Source organism: Miscanthus floridulus, chromosome 11 (assembly GCF_019320115.1).
Source record: "Miscanthus floridulus cultivar M001 chromosome 11, ASM1932011v1, whole genome shotgun sequence".
Classification (NCBI taxonomy): Eukaryota; Viridiplantae; Streptophyta; class Magnoliopsida; order Poales; family Poaceae; genus Miscanthus; species Miscanthus floridulus.
Window position 1 is genome coordinate 101,101,800 of NC_089590.1, and position 22,271 is coordinate 101,124,070.

The following is a 22,271-nucleotide window of genomic DNA, read 5'->3' on the forward strand; positions in this document are numbered from 1 at the left end:
CCTCACCACCTTCTGCCCAAGGGGCAGCTTAGGCTCCGAGGAAGTTTTTTGCAAGAGATACGTTCAGAGACAACAAGAGGGCAGAGGCTCGGAAATACAAGACAAACGATTAAGAAACACGAGTACTTTAAAAGAAAGGCCTCGACGGCCACAAGTGTTACGACACAAAATTAATTCCTGTTCTATTTACATGACCGCCTGGGCCTAGGTCAAGGCTCAGGACCTCCAGCATTGGTAGACGGGGGGGGGAGGGACCACCTCCTCTTCATACAACGTTGCCAGCGCCATGCCGGGGCCTTTTGCTGCCTCTAACAGCTTTGTCACCGCCTCGTCGGCCTCCTCATCATCATCGGGCAAGACGTAGCCATTGCTGATGGCTTGGAGGTCAACACCGACATAGTGCGAGGCGATGACGGCCAGCGCACGCTTGACGCCCATATGCAGCGCCCCTCGGAGCCGCTTGCGCACTTGGCCGCTCAACGCAACCAGGCGGCTCCCATGGGAGCTTCCTGACTGGACCCCCTCGACCTCCAGGGCCTCGCAGGCGATACGGACGGCGCTCTTCAGCGCATCGTGCTCTCCGATCTCGGTGTCAAGCACCGCCTGCACTACGCCAGAGGCCTCAGCTGCCTGGGGGACCTCCTTCTCCAGCTCTACGCCAAACACAACAGAATGAGGTTCAGCGCAAAGGAGTATGAGCCAGAACAGGGGCGGAAGTCTACGGAACTCACCCTCGGCCTTCTGCCCCCAATGTCGGGCCTCGACCTGAGAGGCCTCAGCTTTCTCCTTCCAACGCTGGGCCTCGACCCGAGACGCCTCGGCCTTCCCCTTCAGGTGCTGGGCCTCGACCCGAGCAGTCTCGGCTGCCCTGGAAACATCACTCTCTAGCTCTGCGTTACACCAGAGAGTTAGGGAACGAACATAAGAAAAAGCGAATAAAACGAGGAGACTAGGACTCACCCTCGGCCTTTCCCCTCCAAACCACAGCCTCAGTTCGCGAGGCCTCAGCCACTGCAAGGGCCTCATCCAAAGCGCCTTTCGTTAGCTGGTGCGCATTCTGTTCCGCCCCTAGCTGCCCAGCAAGAGCCTTGCCTGAGACCGTAGCTTCTTCGGCTCGAGACCTGAAGGCATCCCGATCATTGGCCACACGGGTGAGCTCCTCCTCCAGCTCCTTGACCCACGCCGCCAGAGGGGCGAGCTACTCCTGAGCCGTGGCCGCCTCAACCTTCGCATTGGCACAACGAAGGCAGAGGTCCTCCACCTCTGTGCTCTGTGCCGACAGGAGCTCGTTGGCGCCTGTGAGAAGGCCCTTCTGCCGCTGAAGCTGATCCCAGACGTCCCTCTCCCACCGGAGGAAGACCGACTTCCCAAGAGACCAGGCCTCGAGCTCCTGGGGAAAATAGAACGGGGGTCAATCCCTACAAAGAAAACTCGGAAAAAGACCACCGCATGAGAAAAGAAAGCATGAACCTGGGCAACTCCGGGCAGATCGTTGGCCACCACGGATAGCGTCGTCTGTAATGAACGCTCCGCCAGCTGGCGGTACTGCTCAAACGTGTCCCAGCGGCTGCCCTTAGCCATGTCTTCGAGGGCAAACAAAGGCTCTGCCCTAGGGACGTCCTGGCTCTGCCATAGGACACGCGGGTGATCCCACCCACGGGGCTTGGGTCATACTCACGCGAGGGCCGAGCTTTCCTTGCCCGGGTTGGAATCAGCTGCTCCACGACACCGACCACCTCGGCGCCGGCCATCTCCTGTGCTCAGGAAGTATCATTGGAGGAGATCGGAAGGACCTCCACCTCCCGGGTGCTCTCCCGCACCAACGGCGGGCCTTGAACCAAGGGTGCCACTGAGGCCTCCGCCGCCTTCATCTCCACTTCCTGGGCCGGCAGCCTCACCACGATCACGTCAGCCTCGGTGGTCCCGGGGGCTCTAGCCTCTGCCATCATGGCCTTGGTGGTCTCAGGGGCTCCGACCTCCGCCATCGTGGCCTCGACGGTCGTGAGGGCTCCAATGCCCGCCGCAGCGACCTCGACGGTCCTGGGCGCCGAGGCCTCCATCGTCCTGGCCAGTGAAACCCTGGAGACCTCGATCCTAGTGGTCACGGCAGCCAAGGGAACCACGGCCGCATCCGACCCACGGGCCTCGACATCGCGGGGTAGAGGCACTCCCTCCCCGCCTGTGTCAGGGCTGCCTCGGCAGCCCCTCCTTGGGTGGCTGGCTCTTTTGGGTCGACCCTCGCCGACGCCGCGCCACGTTGCAGGGCGGCTTGCGCCTCCGCCACCTAGTGGGCGATGGAGCCGGGGTTAACCTTGAGCGCTTTAAGGGGCGCCAAGGTAGGCACCTCCATAGGTCGCTTCCGGCTAAGGACAAGACGTTCACAGGGTCAGCACAAGACAAAAGAACGAACGGAAAGCACTGCGACCCCACCAAAAATACACCTACCTCGAGCGGGGCGGCAACCGCTTCGCCACGGCAACCCTTGTACGCAAAGGCGGTGGCGGTGGCAGAGGCATGGCCTCCGTGTCCAACGGCGCCGGTTGGTCCTCAACGGACCTCGGCGTCCCCTCGGTCCTCTGAGGGGGCAGTTGCGTCGCCTCCGCCGCCACTTGCTCCACCGCCGCCGCCGAGCCCACCGGGCTGACGGCGCGTTTGCCCAACGCCCGCGCCTTGGGCGTGTCAGCCTCGGCCCTGGAGTAGGCAATTGCCGACCTCGGTTCAGCTCCTCCTCCTCCTGGGAGCACCGAGCCACTGGCCGACGCCCCGGGCACCGTCTCCCCTACGTCGGGGAGATGGTCCAGGGGACCCCGCCCCATCTCGCCCTTGTCATCCCCGTACGAGGGCTCCAACGATAGCGACGTCGATGGGGATTCCTCCAACAGGAGGCCATCCTTCCTCTGCTATCGGCGGCGCTTATCCAGTTCCTCGCGCACGAGGATCTTCCTCGTGCGCTTTGCCGCCTTCGCGTCCTTCTGCTTTTTCTGCGCCTCGACGTGCGCCTGGTTGATCGCCCGCCACCTCACATCCTCGGGAACGGGCGGCGGAGAGGCGCGCACGTCCCTCATCCCCTGCAGGAACGATGAACACGCATAAGGGAACGAGAAGTAAAGAAGAACAGAGGAGGCTCGGGGGCTACAGCGGCGCACGACTTACCAGCGAGAGGAATCCCCACAACGGGCGTATCGCGATGGGGGTCAGGTTGCCGCCCCTCAGCTTTGCCTCCACTGTCTCCCCCACCTGGTGAAGAATTTCCTCGTCGGAAAGGGCGGAGGAGGACATTCGAATGCCCTCGTTTGGCTTGCCCGGACTCATCTCGAACAGGCGCCGCCGTCGAGCCATCAACGGCAGCACCCTCCGGCGGTGGAAGGCAGCCACGACCATGGCCGCAGTAAGGCCATGGCCCTGCAGCCTCTCCAGCCCCTCCAAAAGCGGCTGTAGCTTGGGTTGATCCTCCCTCGGGACATCGTACTTCCACCTCTCCGGGCAGCTCCCCACAATCCGCCCAGTGTAGGGGGAAGTCCGTCGTCGTCGTTGCGGAGGTAGAACCAGCTCATGTACCATCGACGATTGGATGATGCGAGCTGGGCTAGGATATAGAGGTGCTAGCGGTCCTGACGCACTTGGAGAGTGCAGCCACTGGCCCTCACCGCTTTCCTCGTGCCCGACATTCCCGTCAGCTTAGTGGTGTGCCCCGCCCAAAAGAGATGGAGCCACAACTCCCAATGGGGAGCAATCCCCAAGTACCCCTCGCAGACAACGACGAAGATGGCCGCTTGCGCGATGGAGTTGGGGTTGAAGTTGTGGAGCTCCACGCCATAGTAGTGCGGGAGCGCTCACATGAACTGATCCACCGGAACGCCGAGGCCAGCGCTCGTGAAATGAGACAAAGCTCATGACGTAACTGTCGCGAGGCCTCGGCTCTGGCTCGCCCGACAGAGCGATCCACTCCGGCCTGTTGGGGTCCATCACCGGACGAAGAAGTCCGCCATCGATGAGCAACTGAAGCATCTCCACGGTGATGTTAGACGGATCCCAAGGGTCCACCTCGATGACAACGATGTCGCCGGCCATGAGTGCGGTGGAGGGTTCGAATGCGGCGGTGAGTTTGTCTCTCTCTCTCTTTCTCGCTCTCCCTGGCTCGCTCTTCTCCCTTCTTCCCGGTACCCGCTGCTTTTTGCGATGGCTCGATGGGGACAGAGCTAACGTAGGCAAGGTAAGGTGAGGGGGGCGGGGCTCTTTGCGTATTTATGCAGGGTGAAGGCGAAACGGACGGGCAATGAAATTAGGAAAGTTTCCCCTGGATCCGGCGTGGTTAACCCCGATCCGATTCTACCACCCACATGCCCACCTCTTTCTCATTAATTGTGGGAACAATTACGTCCCATCCACCACGTTGTGCTCGGCTGCTACGGCAGCAGGCGTCGTTCTGTCTCCCTAGAAAATTGCCTCAAAAGGCGCGCTAGCCGTTGTCGAGCCGATGGGGAAGATATTCCCCCCGCCCTATTCCTTTTAGATGAAGGAACCGGGCACTGAGCCTATTATGGTCCAGGGGTTCGAAGGTTGGGCCCCTGAGATTTCGACAGCCGCCTTAGGGCAACAGAGTCAGGGATGACCGTGGACGAGCCTACTTGAGGCCGAGGCCCAAGCAAGCGAAATGCTTGGGACACCCTAAGTTGTGTCCGAGACCGGCAGGGAGGTCTCCAAATGGGATCCCACCGTAGGGAGGCATCGAGCCACCGGGGCCTAGCGAACGGCCTTGGCACCCACTAGAGAAACCCTCCGGTACTCTTAGAGTGCGTCTCTAGACCGCTAGCCATCCCCTAGCGAATGGGGCATGGGCCTCCACTCGGACTTACCCGATAGCAGCTCACCGAAAGTGCCAATGCTCGTGCCCACCGAGGGTAGCCTAGCACATTCCACCCCTCCTTCCGAGCGAAAAGGAAGCGTGAGGGTCATACAAAAAGTCAGGAGAACCCCTGACGGACCTCTTGCTCTGTGTAGAGGCTAGGGGGCTCTTCCTGCAACCTTGCCGAGACCTAGCGACCCCGGATCGCACTCGAGGGGGCTTGGCAAAACAACCCCTCCTTCCGAGCAAAAAGGAAGCGTGAGGGTCGTACAAAAAGCCAGGGGAGCTCCTAACGGCCCTCTCGCTCCATGCAGAGGCTAGGGAGCCCTTCCTGCAGATATGCCGAGACCTCGCAACCTAGGCTCGCACCCAAGGGGGCCTCGGCAAACAAACCCTCACGCGCGAGGGGCGTATAAAAAGCTAGGGGAACTCTCGATGGCCCTCTCGCTCTGTGCAGAGGCTAGGGGGCTCTTCCTGCAACTTTGCCGAGACCCAGCGGCCCAGGCTCGCACCCGAATGGGCTCAGCAAACAACCCCTCCATCCGAACGAAAAGGATATGTGAGGGTCGAACAAAAAAGCTAGGGGGACCCCCAACCGCCCTCTCGCTCCGGGCGGAGGCTCGGAGGCTCCTCCTGCATCCAAGACAAAGACAAACGACCTAAGCCCACGCTAGAAGTTTTGTGACAAACATGATAAAGGGCATCGAGCCCGTTACGGTCCAGGGGTTCGAAGGCTGGGCCCCCTAGGGTTTCGACAGCCGCCCTAGGGCAACAGAGTCAGGGACGACAATGGGTGAGCCCGCGTATGGCCGAGGGCCGAGCAAACGATCGCTCGGGGCGTCCTAAGTCATGTTCGAGACTGGTAGGGAGGTCTCCGAATGGGATCCCACCGTAGGGAGGCACCGAGCCACCGGGGCCTAGCGAACGGCCTCGGTACCCACTAGAGAAACCCTCCGGTACTCTTGGAGTGCATCTCTGGACCGCTAGCCGTCCCCTAGCGAACAGGGCATGGGCCTCCACTCGGACTTACCCGATAACAGCTCACCGGAAGTGCCACCGCTCGTGCCCACCGAGGTTAGCCTGGCACATTCCACCCCTCCTTCCGAGCGAAAAGGAAGCATGAGGGTCGCACAAAAAGCCAGGGGCACCCCTGATTGCCCTCTTGCTTCGTGCAGAGGCTCGGGGGCTCTCCCTGCGACCTTGCCGAAACCCCGCGACCCGAACTCGCACTTGTGGGCTCGGCAAATACGATAAAAACTCCTCACTCAAAACACGAAAAAAGCCCCTAGAGGAGTGACTCCACTCCTCCAGGGCCTCTAGGGCTACACCCGGTGGGTGCGCTCGCGCGCACCCACCGAAACCTCAAAAAGCAAAACGCAATCCCTACAGGAGCGGCTGCAAGCCAAGTCTCAACAAACCCTCAAGAAGAGTGCACGCACTCTCCCTAGGGCTCGGGGGCTACTATCGGGTACCATAAAATAGGGTACTCCGAGGGTACACCAAAAGAGTCACCTAAATCTCATCAACAACGAGGCCAGAAGGTAAACCATGGGTTCATCACTGACCCCGTCCGAGCCCACCGGCTCTTCGCCTCGCCCGAGGCCTCACATGGGAAGTCTCGGCACCCTGACGAAATCTCCGCCTCGCGCGAGGCCTCTCGCAGGAGGCCTCGGCAAGGAGCCCAATCTCCATCTCGCCCGAGGCCCCGTGCGTACAGCCTCGAACGAGACAGCTATTCTCCGTATCGCTCGAGGCTGGCTTGTCAATAACTCGTCACTCCCACCTCGGTCAGTCTTCCCGACAGCATGTCACGTCCTATTAATGCATCAACCACTCCCGCAATCTCAGCCGGACGACGGCTCGACACCACGGAGTGGCCGACGCGACGAGAAGTCGCATCAACGCCATACCGGCTGAGACAGGGCATGGCGGGGATTACCGGCCACTGTATTCTGGCGATGTGCCGACGATCAGCGCCTGCACTACACTGTGCCCCACGATCCCTGCCTCGAAGACAGCGCGGCGTGGGAAGTCTGGCCCAGGTCATCATCGCCTCCGAATCAGCGCACCAGAACGACCGCTCCCTCCTAGCCTCGGCACCCTACGTCAAGGCCTCGGCCATCTCGAGATTCACGTCTGCCGAGACCCCCACCACGGCTCCACCTTGGCGCCAACCGAGCCTCGGTCTCACGCACAGTCAATCCACAGTGATCCGTATGCTGACCGCCGCGCCCGCTCTGAGGCAGCACTGGAGCTCCCATGACGCACAGGATCGGATGTGACCAGCACGTCGCCCCAGTGTCCCAAGGACGGACCACTCTGACAACCACGCTGCTACAGGAACAGGTTACAGGGCTCAGACATGCCACCTCCGTTCGCACGACGCCGTATAGTAGCACACGTACTACCCTTGTCCTCCCTTCAAACTATAAAAGGAAAGGACTTGGGCCATTTCTGGGGGGAGGCACCCACAAAAACATCACCCTGTAACACCCATACTCTCGGGCCGCCTGAGAGCAACGTCTCAAGTAGCCCGCATCACTCCACGCTGAGACCTGGGACTAGCTCCCTCTCTCACCCAGCTTGTAACCCCCTACTACGAGCACTTCGGTGCAAGGAATACAAGATCGATCTCTCAGACTGGATGTAGGGCACCAATTGCCCGAACCAGTATAAATCTTGTGTCTCTTTGCATCACCATCCGGGATTAGGGGCACGCAGTTCATATTTACTAGTTGGTTGAGGACCCCCGGTCCGAAACACCGACACCGGTCGTCACTTAACGCGCGAGTGACTATGAATTGACCATTGAGATTGGGCGGTTGAGGTTTGAATGCAGGGGACACGTGGCTGCATCTGAGTGACCGGACGCTGGCGCAGTGCATTCGGTCAATTCGACCGGTGCGTCCGGTCAGTACGCAGGGCGCCCCTCCTTGGCTCAAACAACTCTATTTAATTGGGGACGCCTATAAATAGTGTTTGGCCGGCTCCAAGGCAACTCTCTTGACCATTTGACATCCTTGTGAGCTGAACATACTCCCTTCCACTCATCTCTCTTGCTTGATTGCTAATTCAATGTGAGATTGAGTGATTCTAAGTGCATTTGCTTGAGTGATTGCATCTAGTGGCACTTAGAGATCGTTGTGGCTACGGATTTCTTGTTACTCTTGGTGGTTGTCGCCACCTAAATGGCTTGGAGCAGCGGATGAGCTTTGACATGAGTTGGTGATTGTTCTTGGCCGGCTCCGGTGATTGTGAGGGGTCTTGCACCTTCCCCAACAAAGCGCCGCAAGGTAGCTCTAATAAATTATTCGTGTCATTAAGTTACTTCACTTATGGGTAGATTCTTGTGGTGTCCAATTATGTGGATGAGGTTTGTGCAACACATCTTAGCCACTGAACCACCAAGTGTTGGTCGACACAACGAGGACTAGCGTGCCGGCAAGCACGTGAACTTCGGGAGAAAAATTGGTTGTCTCTTGCCCTTTTGTATTCTCCCGGTAATTGAATCGGTATTTATCTTGTGATTGGTTCACTCCTCTACGCGGCGGTATAATCAACCTACTCACTCATTTATATTCCCGCAAACTAGTTATAGTAAACTCTTTAGTGTAGGTAAAATTGAGAGCCTGCTTTGTAGCTTAAGATCATCTAGTGGAGCTCTTTAGTGTAGCAAGTGTGAGAACTCTTAGTAAGTAGTGACTTAGCCAATTATGTGCCTAGTGATTATAGTAATTAGAATTATTGGATAGGTGGCTTGCAACCCTTATAGAGCTAGAGCAAGTTTGCATTTCGCTACTTATCATACTAATCAAATTGCTCTAGTGATCTTGTAGATTTTTAAATAGGCTATTCATCCCCCTCTAACTATATTAGGACCTTTCAACCTTGCTAGTTCAAGGCAGACACACCCAGTTTTGGGTTGGATCTGGAAATCTTCATGCCGCATAAATATAAGGTCTTTTTTTGTTGCTTGCACATGACATATTAATGTCCTGTTTGCTTAGCTGATAATCCATGGCTGAGAATACTGCTGGCTGATTTATTGTGAGAAAAAATATTATTCGTTGGCTGAAAAAGTATGACTTATAAACCAAGCGTAAGGCCTTGTTTAGATGCCACCAAAATTCCAAGTTTTTTCACTCTCTCTCCATCACATCAATTTTTAGCCGCTTGCATGGAGTATTAAATGTAGATAAAAAAAATAACTAATTACACAGTTTAGTTGAAAATCACGAGATGAATCTTTTGAGCCTAGTTGGTCCACGATTGGACAATATTTGTCAAATAAGACGAAAGTGATATTATTCATCGGGTTGAAATTTTTCCAGCATCTAAACGAGGCCTAAGTACCCGTAACATTCTCATAAGAAAGACCATGCACCTGCAATCTTATGACTGTGTTCTGTGTGATGAGATAGTCGAGGAGACAGTTGACCACCTCTTCTTGCACTGTGAGTTTGCGAGATCATGTTGGAGCCTGGTTGGGTTAAACGTCCCCCAGCGTCTGGAACCTTTGCAAGTCTCGGCTCACTTCAGAACTCAACTTGTGTCCTCTTCTTCATGAAGGTCATCATCATTCTCTGTTGGAGCATCTGGACGACAAGAAGCAATCTAATCTTTCAGGGAGAGGCGCCTACAACAGAGAGGTGTAAGCAAATTTTCAAAAATGCCTTGGGCTATTAACTCATGGCTAGAGCAAAGATTATAATTGAACTGATCTTTATAAAAAAAAAATACAGGCAGATCAGTGATACAAGAGCAGGACAAGTTAGAGCGTATTCTTGTGCAATTCACCGAATATGCAATTAATTGCCTATATATATTCAGAAAAAGCAAAGACGTAGAACTGGATAAAGTCTAGACAAATTCCCACACCAATGTAAGCCTGAGGCTTACAAATGCATGAAGTAATTAACTTGGTTGATGGGCCTAAACATTGACATGCCATTCATGCCAATATGGGAGCAGATTCGATATTGATGTTTGGATGCTGCCTCCCAGACACCTCCGGCGAGACAGCCAGGCGTTCGTTTTTTCGATTTTCATCTCCTGGGCTAAGGGCATGTTTAGTTTATTAGACTGAATTTTAGTTCCTGTTCCATTGAATATTTGGACAAATGTATAAAGTATTAAATATAGACTAAAAAATAACTAATTACATAGATTACGACTAATTTGCGAGACGAATTTTTTAAACCAAATTAGTCCATGATTTAATAATACGGTGCTACCATAAATATATGTTAATGATGGGTTAATTAGGCTTAATAAATTCGTCTCTATCTATGTAATTAGTTTTATAATTAACTTATGTTTAGTCCTCCTAATTAGTATCTGAATGTCCGATATGACATGGACTAAAATTTAATTCGGAAACCAAACACCCTCTGTAATAGCCTAGCAGGCATGCCCAGGGCGTCCAAACGTGACTTGAATTCCCGATCACAGTCTTCTAGAATATAGCTGTATGTGCAGGAGCACCAAATTCCCAAAAGATCTTTGGACGGAAAAGTCAGCTGATCCTGTCGTGTCGGGCTACAGCTTCTTAGGGCGTCCGCAACGGGCACCGGCGATTTCGCTGGATGAGCTGGCGTAGAAGAGAATAAAGAAAAGCAAAAGGACCCGACGCACCAAGAGCAAACGAGAGTGGGCCAGTGAAAGCAGAGACTGCAGACGTTTTCGGGAGATGTGCGAGACGGACGACGAAACAGTCGCTAGCGACTGCATTTTTGCGACTCTCTCTCCTCCACGTCGGACAAAACATGACGCAAGCCGGCGACGTCGCTAGCCCGTTGGGCACGCCCTTAGAGCAACCGTAATGTTTGAGTCCATAGGATTAAAATATTCGCTATCAGGTACTTGGAATATTGTAAGACCAGTTCATAGGATAATCCATAGTAAAAGATACCCATAAGCTTATGGACTATCCATAAGAAATAAAAAATATTATTTTTTCTCACTCCTTCCTCTCTCTTTCTTGATTATGCACGGGATTGTAAAGAGAAAGAATTTTTTATCTCATATGGGACCCACCTTATAGACTACTTATTGGATGAAACATTGAGGAGACAATAATAACTATAGTCCACTAACATAAAAGCTGCCCATATAAACTACTTAGCACATATACATTGTGGTTACTCTTATACAGTTCGTTCGTCGGTAGCGAGCAGGCCGAGTGTGTACTTCTATTTAGGCCTTGCTTCTGTCCTTTAAATTTAGTCTCTATCTTATTAGAGGTTTGATGTATTAAATATAGATTAAAAATAATTAATTATATAGATTACGATTAATTTATGAGATAAAAAAAATTTAAACCTAATTAGTCTCTGATTTGACAACGTGATGCTATCATAAACATATACTAATGATAGATTAATTAAGTTTAATAAATTCATCTAACGATTTTATTATTAATATCCTAACGCTTTCACGTGACCGTCTCTGAGCTCACTAAACTTTATTCTTTGGATTTAAATATCACCCTGTTTGTCAAAATTTTTTTGCTGAGGTACGATTCGATCACCACTGATTGATTTGATTGGGTGGCTACAAAAATTGGAATAGTAATAATATAATAAAATTGAAACGGGGAGGGGCAACACCATCACCAAGCAACTTGGAGCAGGCGGGCCTACGGACGGTCTACTGTATCTGTGTATCCGTCGTATGTATGGAGGAGGGAGTCGGAGGTAGACGACGACGACCACCAGCACAACAAACAAATTGACAGAAAGGAGAAAGCCAAGACAGCAATCAAACCGAACCTCATCATCACAAGTATCTCATCTGGAAGGGAAGGGAAGGGCGTTTGCCTTTAGGCGAGGCGGCGCGCCGAGGCCGAGCAGATAGCAGCTGCTAGTAGAGTGGCAGACGGGCAGACGGGTCGGGGTGGCCATGGACCCCACCGGCGGCGGCGACACCAGCACCATCCTCGCCGATCCCCTCCTCCTTCCCCTCCCGCAGTCCAAGTCCAACAAGCAGCAGCAGGAGGAGAACTCCTGCGCTCTCTCCGGCGTCTCCGACTACCTTGGGCGGCCCGTGCAGCGCGGAAGCTCCGGGGGATGGAGATCCGCGCTCTTCGTCGTGGGTACGTACCGTTCCAATCCCCAATCGAAACGGCCAATCCTCCAATAATCTAATCCGCCACCGGCACAGGCGTTGAGATCGCCGGGAGCTTCGCCTACTTCGGCATCTCGGCGAACCTGATCACGTACCTGACGGGCCCGCTGGGTCAGTCCAACGCCTCCGCCGCCGCCTCCGTCAACGCCTGGTCGGGCACGGCATGCCTCATGCCCTTGGTCGGCGCCTTCCTCGCCGACGCCTACCTGGGCCGATACCGATCCGTCATCGTCGCCTGCACCCTCTACGTCCTGGTAATTAATCTCGGGTCTTGTTGCCTGCCTGCCTGCCCATTGTTTTTTGTTTTGTTTTGTTTCTACTATACTCCTATACTACTGCCCCCAACCCAATTAAGCAATGATGATCGTGCATCCGATCCATGAATCAGCAGCCAACTCTTTCTGCTCTGCTTGGTATCTCTGTTCTTCTTCTTCTTCTTCTTCTTCTTCTTCTTCTTCTTCTTCTTCTTCTCTTTCGGAGATAGAGATAGCTAAGCACACAACGCACGTGCTTGCTATAAACAAAGAATGGAAAGGGGCTAGGTCCATATCCTTCTTTGTTTTTTCCTTTAAATCCGGGGGGTTTTACCAAGAAAGGTCATCAGTATTATCCACCGTCTATCTACTTCAAGCAATCACCATCCACTAAAAAAAAGAGAGAAAAAAAGGGTATATAAATAAAGAAAAGGGGCTCAGTCCGTCAGCTTCGCTGAAAAATTAAGCTAAAATACTATTTCGACTGATTTATTGTGAAAGAAAAACATTGTTTCGATTAAAAACAAATAAACTAAAAAATACGGATTATAAAAGTGACGAACATAACCTCAGTCAATATCATCCTTTGTTTTTTCCTTTTTCTCTGGTCCTTTCACCGAGAAGAAAAGGTCATCAGTAGTATCGTCCACCGTCTATCTATTTCTTCATCTCATCAATCAATTTTTTTATTATTAAAAAATAAAGAGAAGGAAAATCGCCCTGCCATGCCGCCACAACCACAACAGTCGCTGACTTGTACTGCTAGCGAAGCGTATCTGCGCGTAATATGCTGCTAAGAACAGAGTACTTATTTTATGACCACAGAACAAGTACTACTACTGCGTGTCCACATGCTACGGATTGCAATTTTTTGAGTAAATAAATAAATCTCTACATGTTCCAGTCCACGATGGTCTGTGTGGGTTGCCGCCGTTGTTGTTGCCACGTTTGTCTGCCATCCTCATCCATCCACCAAACCACATTGACCAGTTGCTTGCGATGCGAATTGCACATGGACTGCCTGCCTGCCTTGCCTCTTCGACGTCTCTCGATTGGTTGGTCCTGTGTGTCTAGTCTGCCCTGCTGCCTCCTGTTAGGGTGTGTTTAGATTCCAAAAAATTTTACGCAGTAGCCGTCACATCGAATTTTGCGGCACATACATGGAATACTAAATGTAGACGAAAAAAAACTAATTACACAGTTGAGTGAGAAATCACGAAACGAAACTTTTAACCATAATTAGTCCATAATTAGACACTAATTACCAAATATAAACGAAAAGTGCTACAGCAGCCTAAATCCAAAAAATTTTGGATCTAAACGGGGCCTTACATACAGTACAATAGACTGCTACTGCTAGTGGAGTGGATAACCGGGACCAAAGGAAGAGCCAGGCAGTCCCAGTCCCAGAACGAGCCAGCCAGGACATTTCTTCATCAAACTCGGCCACCTCATCAGTGTTCATTCATTCGTCACTACCTTGTCCTTGTCTGGGTTGGGCAATAATATCCTTGTCTGGAGATAATAACACTGATTATTACCGTGCGTGCGTGCATGCATATACTGAGTACTGTATATGTGCATAATAATAGCACTAATAATAAGAGTAATCTTTTTTTTTTTTGCGAAAGAATAATAAGAGTAATCGATCGTTAATGGTGGCAGGGGTATGGCATGCTGACGCTGTCGGCGACGGTGCCGGCGCTGCGGCCGTCGCACATGCCCTGCAGGGAGGATGGCGGTTCCTTCTCTTCGTCCGTCTGGGAAGTCTCGTCGTCGGCATACTCATGCCAGCCCGGGTGGCCGCAGGTGGCCTTCTTCTACGTGTCCCTCTACCTGATCGCCATCGCGCAGGGCGCCGACAAGCCGTGCGGGCTGGCGTTCGCGGCGGACCAGTTCGACGCGGAGCACCAGGGGGAGCGCGCCTCCCGCGGCTCCCTCTTCAACTGGTGGTTCTTCTGCATGGCCATCGGCATCTCCGTGTCCGTCTCCGTGGTGGGCTACATCCAGGAGTACGTCGGGTGGGGGCTCGGCTTCGGCGTCCCCTGCGCTATCGTGCTCTGCGCCTTCCTCGTCTTCCTGCTGGGCACCCCGACGTACCGCCTCTACGCGCCCACGCCGGAAGCCAAGTCCCCGTTCCGCCGCCTCGCGCGCGGCCTGGCCGCCGTCGTGGCCGGCAAAGCCAAAGCAGGAGGCCTCCTCCCCTCCTCTGCCTCCTCGCAGCCCCAGGCTGACTATGAGCCAGAAGAGGCAGACGCGCGGTGCGTGCTGCGGCTGCTTCCCATCTGGGCGTCGAGCCTGGCGTACGGCGTGGTGTACGCGCAGATCATGACGCTGTTCAACAAGCAGGGGCGCACCCTGGACCGGCGCATCGGACAGAACGGCCCTGAGCTGCCTCCGGCGGTGCTGCAGGCGCTGGGCCCCGCGAGCATCCTGCTGTTCGTGCCGGTGTACGACCGCGCGGTGGTGCCGGCGCTGCGGTGGGCGACGGGCAACCCGTCGGGGCTGAGCATGCTGCAGCGCGTGGGCGCGGGCATGGCGACGTCGCTGGCGGGCGTGGCGGTGGCGGCGCTGGTGGAGGCGCGGCGGCTGGCGACGGCGCGGGAGCACGGGCTGGTGGACGACCCGTCGGCGACGGTGCCCATGAGCTGGGCGTGGATCGTGCCGCAGTACGCCATGATGGGGGTGGCGGACGTGCTGGCCGTGGTGGGCCTGCAGGAGCTCTTCTACGACCAGATGCCCGACGGGCTCCGCAGCCTGGGGCTGGCGCTCTACCTCAGCGTCATGGGCATCGGGGGATTCATCAGCAGCCTGCTCATCTCCGTCATCGACGGCGTCACCGGCAGCGCCGGCGGGGACAGCTGGTTCGCCGACAACCTCAACCGCGCGCACCTCGACTACTTCTACTGGCTGCTGGCGGGGCTCAGCGCCGTGGAGCTCGCGCTCTTCCTCTACTTCGCGCGCTCCCACGTCTACAAGCACAAGCCCAATTGCAGACAGCGGTAGCAGCAGCAGTAGGCGTCGCTTGTGCTCATCCACCTCCACACTTGGGAAATACAGTACTCCTGCTAATGCTTCAAGTACAGCAACAGTACAGATGAACGAAAGGCAGATGCAGCCCATTTCCTGTTGTTGTTTATTTTTAGTACTACCGATTGTTGTAAAACAAAAGCAAACTCAGTTGTCGGGGCAAAAATGGACCCTAGTCAAATTCAAATTTACGTTCGGAAGAGGTGTTGTAGCAGCTTGGTAGCAAAAGCACGAGATCTTTTTGGTGGATGTGATGACTGATTATTCCAATGTATGTATGGGTCGGATTGTTTTTCTAGGCTAGGCTATAATTAATGGATGAATGATTGGTGTCATCTAGATGGATGCAATGTATATACACAATTAATAAGATGCATGATTTAGTGGATTGAATTGAATTGAATTCCACCAGGCTGTGTGCGGTGGGTGGTAAAAAAAATCAGGATCATCCTGGATGATAGCACTAGTACATCTGTACATGGATGTTAACACGGTTACACACAATTCAACTTCGACTGAACTGTTGTAAAAAAAAAAATCGACTGAACCTAAGAGCATATCCGGACGGACACTTGCAACCATAGGTTTTTTTTTTTTTGGTGGGCTGAGGAAATCAGCCGGCTGGTTTCCCTCTGAGATCACTGTTTATCAAACCAGCCAACAGTGTTTTTCTCTCACACAACCAGCCAGTTTCAGCCAAGTTTCTGCCAGCCGAACGAGGCCAATGCAGCTCAACAGAACGGAACGGATATCCATCCTCGCCCTCGCCAAGCCGACCTCGCGGGCTCCCCCCCTCTCAACAACTCTCTCCTCCCCTTGTGCCCAGTTGCCCTGCCCCTGTCGGAATCAGTCCAGGTTCAGGTGGGCAGTGGGCAGTGGTTCAGGTCGAGGCCTCGACGACGAATCGCGCTGCGTCCCCTCCTCCCGCCTGGTTCATCCACCACCACAGCCCCCCTCGTCACATGGAAGCCGACGTCCCCATTGCAGCTGCTACCCCAGGTCCGCATCCGCACCAATCCCACCTCTCCCGTTCCCTCTCTTCCTCCTCTCCACCGTCACCTCCCTGCTCAAAATCTGTCAAAGATCCGTTCTTTCCTTGCAGCTACTACTAGTTGTCCTTCAGTAGGAGTACCGTCTAGGTCCTCTATTTTTTTTTTTTGAACGGACAAACAGTGCTCGATTGATAGAGAAAGAACAAGGTAGGATGATCCTGTCATGATTGGGCACCGCCGCCCCTGCTCGTCATCATCTAGCGATGTGTTGCTTATTAACGACATCCTTGTTCAGTCCTAACATTGGGACATTCTTGGCGATTAGAGATTTTCTAGCTCATGACCATACCATGCGACTTGCTTCTTTCGTCATAATTCAATTTCCTAGGGTCTAGGGAAGACCATTGAGCGGATGTGTTCTTGTCTTGTTTCATAACCCCAAGCCGTGGAAGCTTCTCTCTTGAACTTACTTTTGGAAGATTGGCTCTTTGCCATGCCAATTGTGGAAATTACAAACAGAAGCAATAGTTTTAGTTCCTTCTACTAAATCGTAAATGTTAGACATCTCCAGCTTCTACTCACAATTCCTTCCTGTTTTCACATACTGTTAAGGAATAGGGAGAATTGTCTGATGTTCCTTTGCTGGCGGACATCCACTTTAGAGCATTTTGCTAGAAGACACTCTGGTTCGGTGAAATTAGGCCACATGACACCGCGGATCGGTTGCAGCCGGTCGAGGAAAAAGAACAGCGGTGAAATGACATTCTTACCCCTGCGGTGCAGGAGCATGACCCTAACCCTGATGAACACCCACCGCCGGGACCAGCGCGCCGACAACGCTGCGGCCGACGAGGAGGAGGACGAGGACGAGCGGGACGAGGCGGTGACTGGCGGCGGGGCCGGGGCCGAGATCCGACGCCGGGACGAGCGCATTGATCAGCTTGAGCCGCGGCGACGCGCTGCGGAGCGGGGACATGGACCGCGCGGCGGTGCATGGACGCGCTCCGGGGCGTGAGGTGTACGCCTCCCTCTCCACCATTAGGCCCAACCCAAGTGCCTCCTCGGCTTGGCCCAGGCCGCAGCAGAGCACGCACACGCCCGCGCCGCGTCCGCCGCGTAGGCTCCGCGTCACCACTGCGGCGCCCAGGCACGAGGAGCACGGGAGCGCCAGCCTTCTCCGGCTATAAAAGGCCGGTCATGGTCGCTGCCGAGGCCAAGCACAGGAGCGCCGCGCCACGCCTCCGCCAGAGCACCTCGAGCTGAGGCCATGGTTGCCGAAGCTCGAAGCTCTCCGCCGCTGAGCCGCTCCGCCCTTGCTCTTCTCGCCTCGCCTTGCCTCGCCGCAAGCCGGGCCGCCGGGGCCAAATCCCGTCGCCGCCCAGCGCCCCTCTGCTCCGCTCTGCCTCTGTCTCTCTCGTGACTGGGCGAATGGGGAGGACGGACATGAAGACCGAGGCTGCGGCATCCAAGGCCATCCGCCTGGGCACATGGCCACGTCGAGGCAACCAATAGGAGCAAGCCACCTCGTCCATAGGTTCACCTGTCATGGACTCCACTCTCTCTTCCCTTTCTTCTGTGGCTTCAGTCCACGTAGACCCTAGAGACAGAGAGCACTAGTCCACCAATCGGTGCGTGGGTGCACAGGCACAGTGCCGGTCAGCCCGCCAGCTGACGAGGCCCACGCGTCAGCCTCATGGTGGGCAAGAATGTCATTTCACCGCTGTTCTCTCTCCTCAACCGGTCTACAGTGTCTCGTGGCCTAATTTCACCGAACCAGAGTGTCTTCTGGCAAAATACTACAAAGTGGATGTCCACCAGCAAAGGACCATCACTTTGGATGTCCAACAGACAATTCTCCCGAAGGAATAATGCTCCAAAAGGATCACAGCAATGTCGGTCTCAGTTGCCACGAATGGTACCTGATTTGTTGCTTTGTGATCTGCAGGTACCGAGCAGGCCTAAGCGAATAGCTGCACCCGGAGACACAGATTTGGAGTATTGAGCTGGCTCTCCGTTTTGTGTTCTGTGCTTCTACTTCATAGAAAAGAGCTGCATTTTCTTCTAAGTGCTTTGATACTGGCCAGATGAAGAGTAGATTTCTGTTCCTTTGTGCGATGGTCTGTCTTATGGCTCGGATGGGAGTTGCCAATGTCGTGCTAATGGGGAATAATCTGACCCAGTCCTTCGATGACATTGAGGCGAGCTTTTGTAAGTCCTGCACTCCTTGCAACCATTTAATCTTGTCAGATCACCAACTGCTACCATCGGATGCCACTTGATTTAAAACATTTTGTTTGCATGGCTTGCGTATGTGATCAATTTAGGTGTTATGTTTGGCCTTATTATTGGTTACACTATATACCTGCTGATGTATGGTGATGTGTGAGTGCATTGCGCTGCCTACTATCGTGCTCTCGTGGCTATTTTATATCAGTTCTCTGACTAACATTAAGCTTGGTTTTAAGCTTCTGATAATTGTGTATGCTTCATTTGTCTCTTAGGCTCTCGCTTATTCCTTTTCACTTTCATGATTTTTTTACTGAAGGATTTAAACATGCCTTTTCGATTGGATTGCAGCTCCAGGAGTGAAAGGGTCTGGAGTCAGTGGAGTAGTTTATGCTTCTGAACCTTTGAATGCCTGCAGCCCATTAAAAATCAAAGCAGTCAATGGCTCTCCATCTCCCTTTGCGTTAATTATAAGAGGCGGGTGCGCATTTGATGAGAAAGTAAAAAATGCACAGGATGCTGGATTCAAAGCTGCAATCGTCTATGACAATGAAAATAGTGGGGTCCTGGTTTCAAGTAATTTACCTTGTCACTCGCTCTTGCTCCATATCCATTTTTTTTTTCTTATTGCCACTCGTGTAGCTGCATGATGTCCTTTATCTATAGCATTGTGAAGTAGAATAGATGCCTATCACCTCTCCATGTTTACCTGTAGATAGCTATGCACTAATTAGAGACAAGATTGGTGCACAAGCAAATGCTCTCTGCAAAATGAGTTGGACATTGATATTCTTGCTGATAATGCTCAAACAATACAACAAAAATTAACTGATAACTGGATTCAATTTCATTCCACTAAATTCTATTGGCAATTGATCCTGTATTACCTTCTCTATCTAACTAGATAAAAATGTTACAGTGGCTGGAAGCTCAAGTGGCATTCATATATATGCTGTGTTCGTTTCGAAGGCCTCGGGAGAGGTGTTGAAGAAATTTTCAGGGCATGCAGATGTAGAGGTGTGGATACTACCTACATTCGAAAACTCGGCCTGGTCGATCATGGCAATCTCATTCATATCGCTACTTGCTATGTCTGCTGTACTAGCTACGTGTTTCTTTGTGAGAAGGCACCGAATAAGGAGGGACCACCCTAGAATCCCAGAAGATCGAGAATTCCATGGAATGAGCAGTCAGTTAGTTAAGGCTATTCCAAGTCTTGTTTTTACAAAAGTGCAAGAAGATAACTGCACATCGTCAATGTGTGCCATTTGCTTGGAAGACTACAAAGTCGGAGAAAAGCTAAGAGTGCTGCCTTGCCGTCATAGTATGTTTGCTCCACTTCTAACACCCTGCTTTTTTTGGCATACATGCTACTACAGTAGCATGATTGTTTAGAACTCTACCTCGTCAAATAGATCTGCTGTACTGTATCTTTCAGTGTTTGGGTTTGGGTGCAAGATCTTTGTGAAACCCAACAAGTACTAGACAAACCAAAACAGAAAGCTAAAATGTAACAAAAGTATATATAGCAAATTCATTTAGACGCCTTAATCTTACTGGTGTCTGGTGTGGGAGCGCGACACATCCGGATTATAATCATTAGGTATAGAGAACATTTCAGATTTTACTTATTTATTACTGAATGGAAGGCAAGTGTTTACTTGTAGTAGTTGTTTTTTTAATCCTTAGGCATCGAGAGTACTGCAGATTTAATTGATGAGGGGAAAGACAAGTCATTGCACTGAATGATGCGTACCCTTGTATAAAATCAGCAATCCAAAGAGTGAGATGTGTGAAGTAGCAAACTGATAACTTCTGTCTATTGCCTTGCAGAGTTCCATGCAGCTTGTGTGGACTTGTGACTGACTTATTGGAGAACATTCTGTCCTATATGCAAGAGAGATGCAAGGAGTGGAGCATCAGAACTTCCTGCCACAGAGGCTACCCCCTTACTTTCTTCTGCTGCTCAGTTACCTTCTCGGCCATCTTCATTCCGGTCGAGTGTGGCAGCATTCCCTCCAAGGCCAATAAGCCGGCATCCTTCATCGAACTCAATCTCTCGTGCTTACTCTGTTTCTAGTACCCTCCAGTCTCCAAACCCATTTAGATCTCACATAAGCTCACCTGGCATCCGTACAAGCAGAAGCATCTCTGACCTTCCAAATATGTCATCTCCCCATCCTCGCATCTCACATCTGTCGTCGTCGACGCACTCCCTGGTTGGCAGCCACTTGTCTCCACCAATCAGTATAAGGTTTCCATCGCCCCATGTGGCCCATTCAGGGTATGGATCACCCAGTCCACATGTGAGTTCATCCTACATCTCCAATTCTGGGTATGGTTCTTCAAGCTACTGCTATCTGGGAGGCTCCAGCCAGCATGGGACATACCTAAGGCGCTGCGGAGAATCGGGGCCAAGCCTGTGTACCATGGTCCCTTGATCGCCGCAGCAGTCGCAGTGGGAGGCGAATGTAGCGGCAGGTGCATCATCAGCAAAGTCCCTGCGGCAGTCCTACCTGAGACAATGTGGCGATTCAGGTGCCAGTTTGTCTGACATGACGTCAGCCCAGTCGTTGCCGGGGTGCCGAGGGAGGGGTCTGGCTCCGGATGTGTGTGTACAAAAGATGTGCCGCGATTTGATTTGTGCATACAGTGAGGAGTGTGACGTAACATTACATTGGTTGTGGAGAGAAACATGCATAGCAATAGAACATAGCACATAGGCTTTGTTCTTGTTTCTGAGCGGTACTAGTATGTCTTTTGTGCTTGCGTTGCGTGCATATGACAAGTAACATGAGGGAATAATATATTTGTTTGTTCATATGGAATGGAAGTAATTAGTTTGGTTTGTTTGATTTGGTCGGGCGATGGGCAGGCTGCCGCCCTTGACTTGTGAGATGGCTGATGCCAATGCAAATGCATGCAAGAAGACAGGGGGTGAATGGGGGGAGGTGAACTCATCATTGCTGATCGATCATGTTCTTGAGCAAGCCTGTTTTGGACTTTTGGCAAAAGAGAGCCTGCTTTCTTTTTCCCTGTTTGTTGGTAGGGTACTACTACACACACAGTCCAGTACTACTACCAGCCTATAGAGACAGAGAGAGGTCTAGGTCCTTTTTGGTCCCTCTCGTCTCTTTTGGCTTTCTCTCGTCTCGTTGCACCGCAGCAGAGGAAAAAGGTGAGGAGGCATCGCCGCACAGGCCCATGCGGCCATGCGTGTGCTCTCATTTCTCATCATCCCAATTCGGCCTTTCTATGCCATGCTATGCGCGCCGGCCAAAGGAATCAAGGTTAAAGAAGGCGTGCTTGTTTCTTTCCAAACATGCCAGGAGTCCAGGACCCAGGATAAGTTCATACCACCACTCCATCCATCCTGGGGGGGAGTATCCGGCAGCTCAAAGAACCACTCTGATGTTGTTCACTATCAAATGAAGTTGTCCATCGTTCTTCAGCCTGTTCGTTTGGCTGTGGCTTGCTGTAAATGATCGTAAATTTTCAGCCGGAACAGTATTTTTCTCTCACACAAACCCGCCAGCAGTACTTCTTCACGAACCAGCAACGATATGAACCAGCCACAGGCTGCTTATCTGTAGTAGTATAGTACGGACTACGGAGTACTCCTACTGTATGTCATAAAGAACATCAGTTAATTCAGTGTCACAGAACATCAGTTACCTACCTTATCAGAACTCAAATCAAATCATATCATGGCGTGTCAGGATCCTTGTGCATGGAAATGCACCATGCAGAAGAGAGCCTGTCCTGTTCGTCTGCATGTCTGTAAGGGCAGTGTTCATT

The 22,271-nt window shown here is 52.5% G+C and overlaps 1 protein-coding gene and 1 pseudogene across 3 annotated transcripts; both read left to right on the plus strand.

Moving 5' to 3' along the window:
* Window positions 1-11,562: 11,562 nt before the first annotated feature.
* Window positions 11,563-15,653, plus strand: LOC136492853 (protein NRT1/ PTR FAMILY 5.10-like; annotated as a pseudogene).
* Window positions 15,654-16,041: 388 nt separating this feature from the next.
* Window positions 16,042-21,294, plus strand: LOC136492855 (receptor homology region, transmembrane domain- and RING domain-containing protein 1-like). Of its 3 annotated transcripts, none has more exons than XM_066488908.1 (5): window positions 16,042-16,254; window positions 18,193-18,455; window positions 18,825-19,049; window positions 19,393-19,797; window positions 20,307-21,294. In XM_066488908.1, the coding sequence occupies exons 2-5, from the start codon at window positions 18,332-18,334 to the stop codon at window positions 20,333-20,335; spliced, it is 783 nt and encodes a 260-aa protein (XP_066345005.1). In that variant the 5' UTR covers window positions 16,042-16,254; window positions 18,193-18,331; the 3' UTR covers window positions 20,336-21,294. The 3 variants fall into 3 exon arrangements, with proteins under 3 accessions (XP_066345005.1, XP_066345006.1, XP_066345004.1); XM_066488909.1 differs by lacking the exon at window positions 20,307-21,294 and having other exon boundaries at window positions 19,393-19,490; window positions 19,579-19,725; XM_066488907.1 differs by lacking the exon at window positions 20,307-21,294 and having other exon boundaries at window positions 19,393-20,270.
* The last annotated feature ends 977 nt before the right edge of the window (window positions 21,295-22,271 follow it).

What these genes read in the sequence shown, in the direction of transcription:
- LOC136492855 (XM_066488907.1), top strand. Translation starts at nt 18,332, where the DNA reads ATGAAGAGTAGATTTCTGTTCCTTTGTGCGATGGTCTGTCTTATGGCT. An exon ending in TGACATTGAGGCGAGCTTTT is followed by an intron (nt 18,456 to 18,824) that starts GTAAGTCCTGCA and finishes ATTGGATTGCAG; the next exon opens with CTCCAGGAGTGAAAGGGTCT. An exon ending in TAGTGGGGTCCTGGTTTCAA is followed by an intron (nt 19,050 to 19,392) that starts GTAATTTACCTT and finishes AAAATGTTACAG; the next exon opens with TGGCTGGAAGCTCAAGTGGC.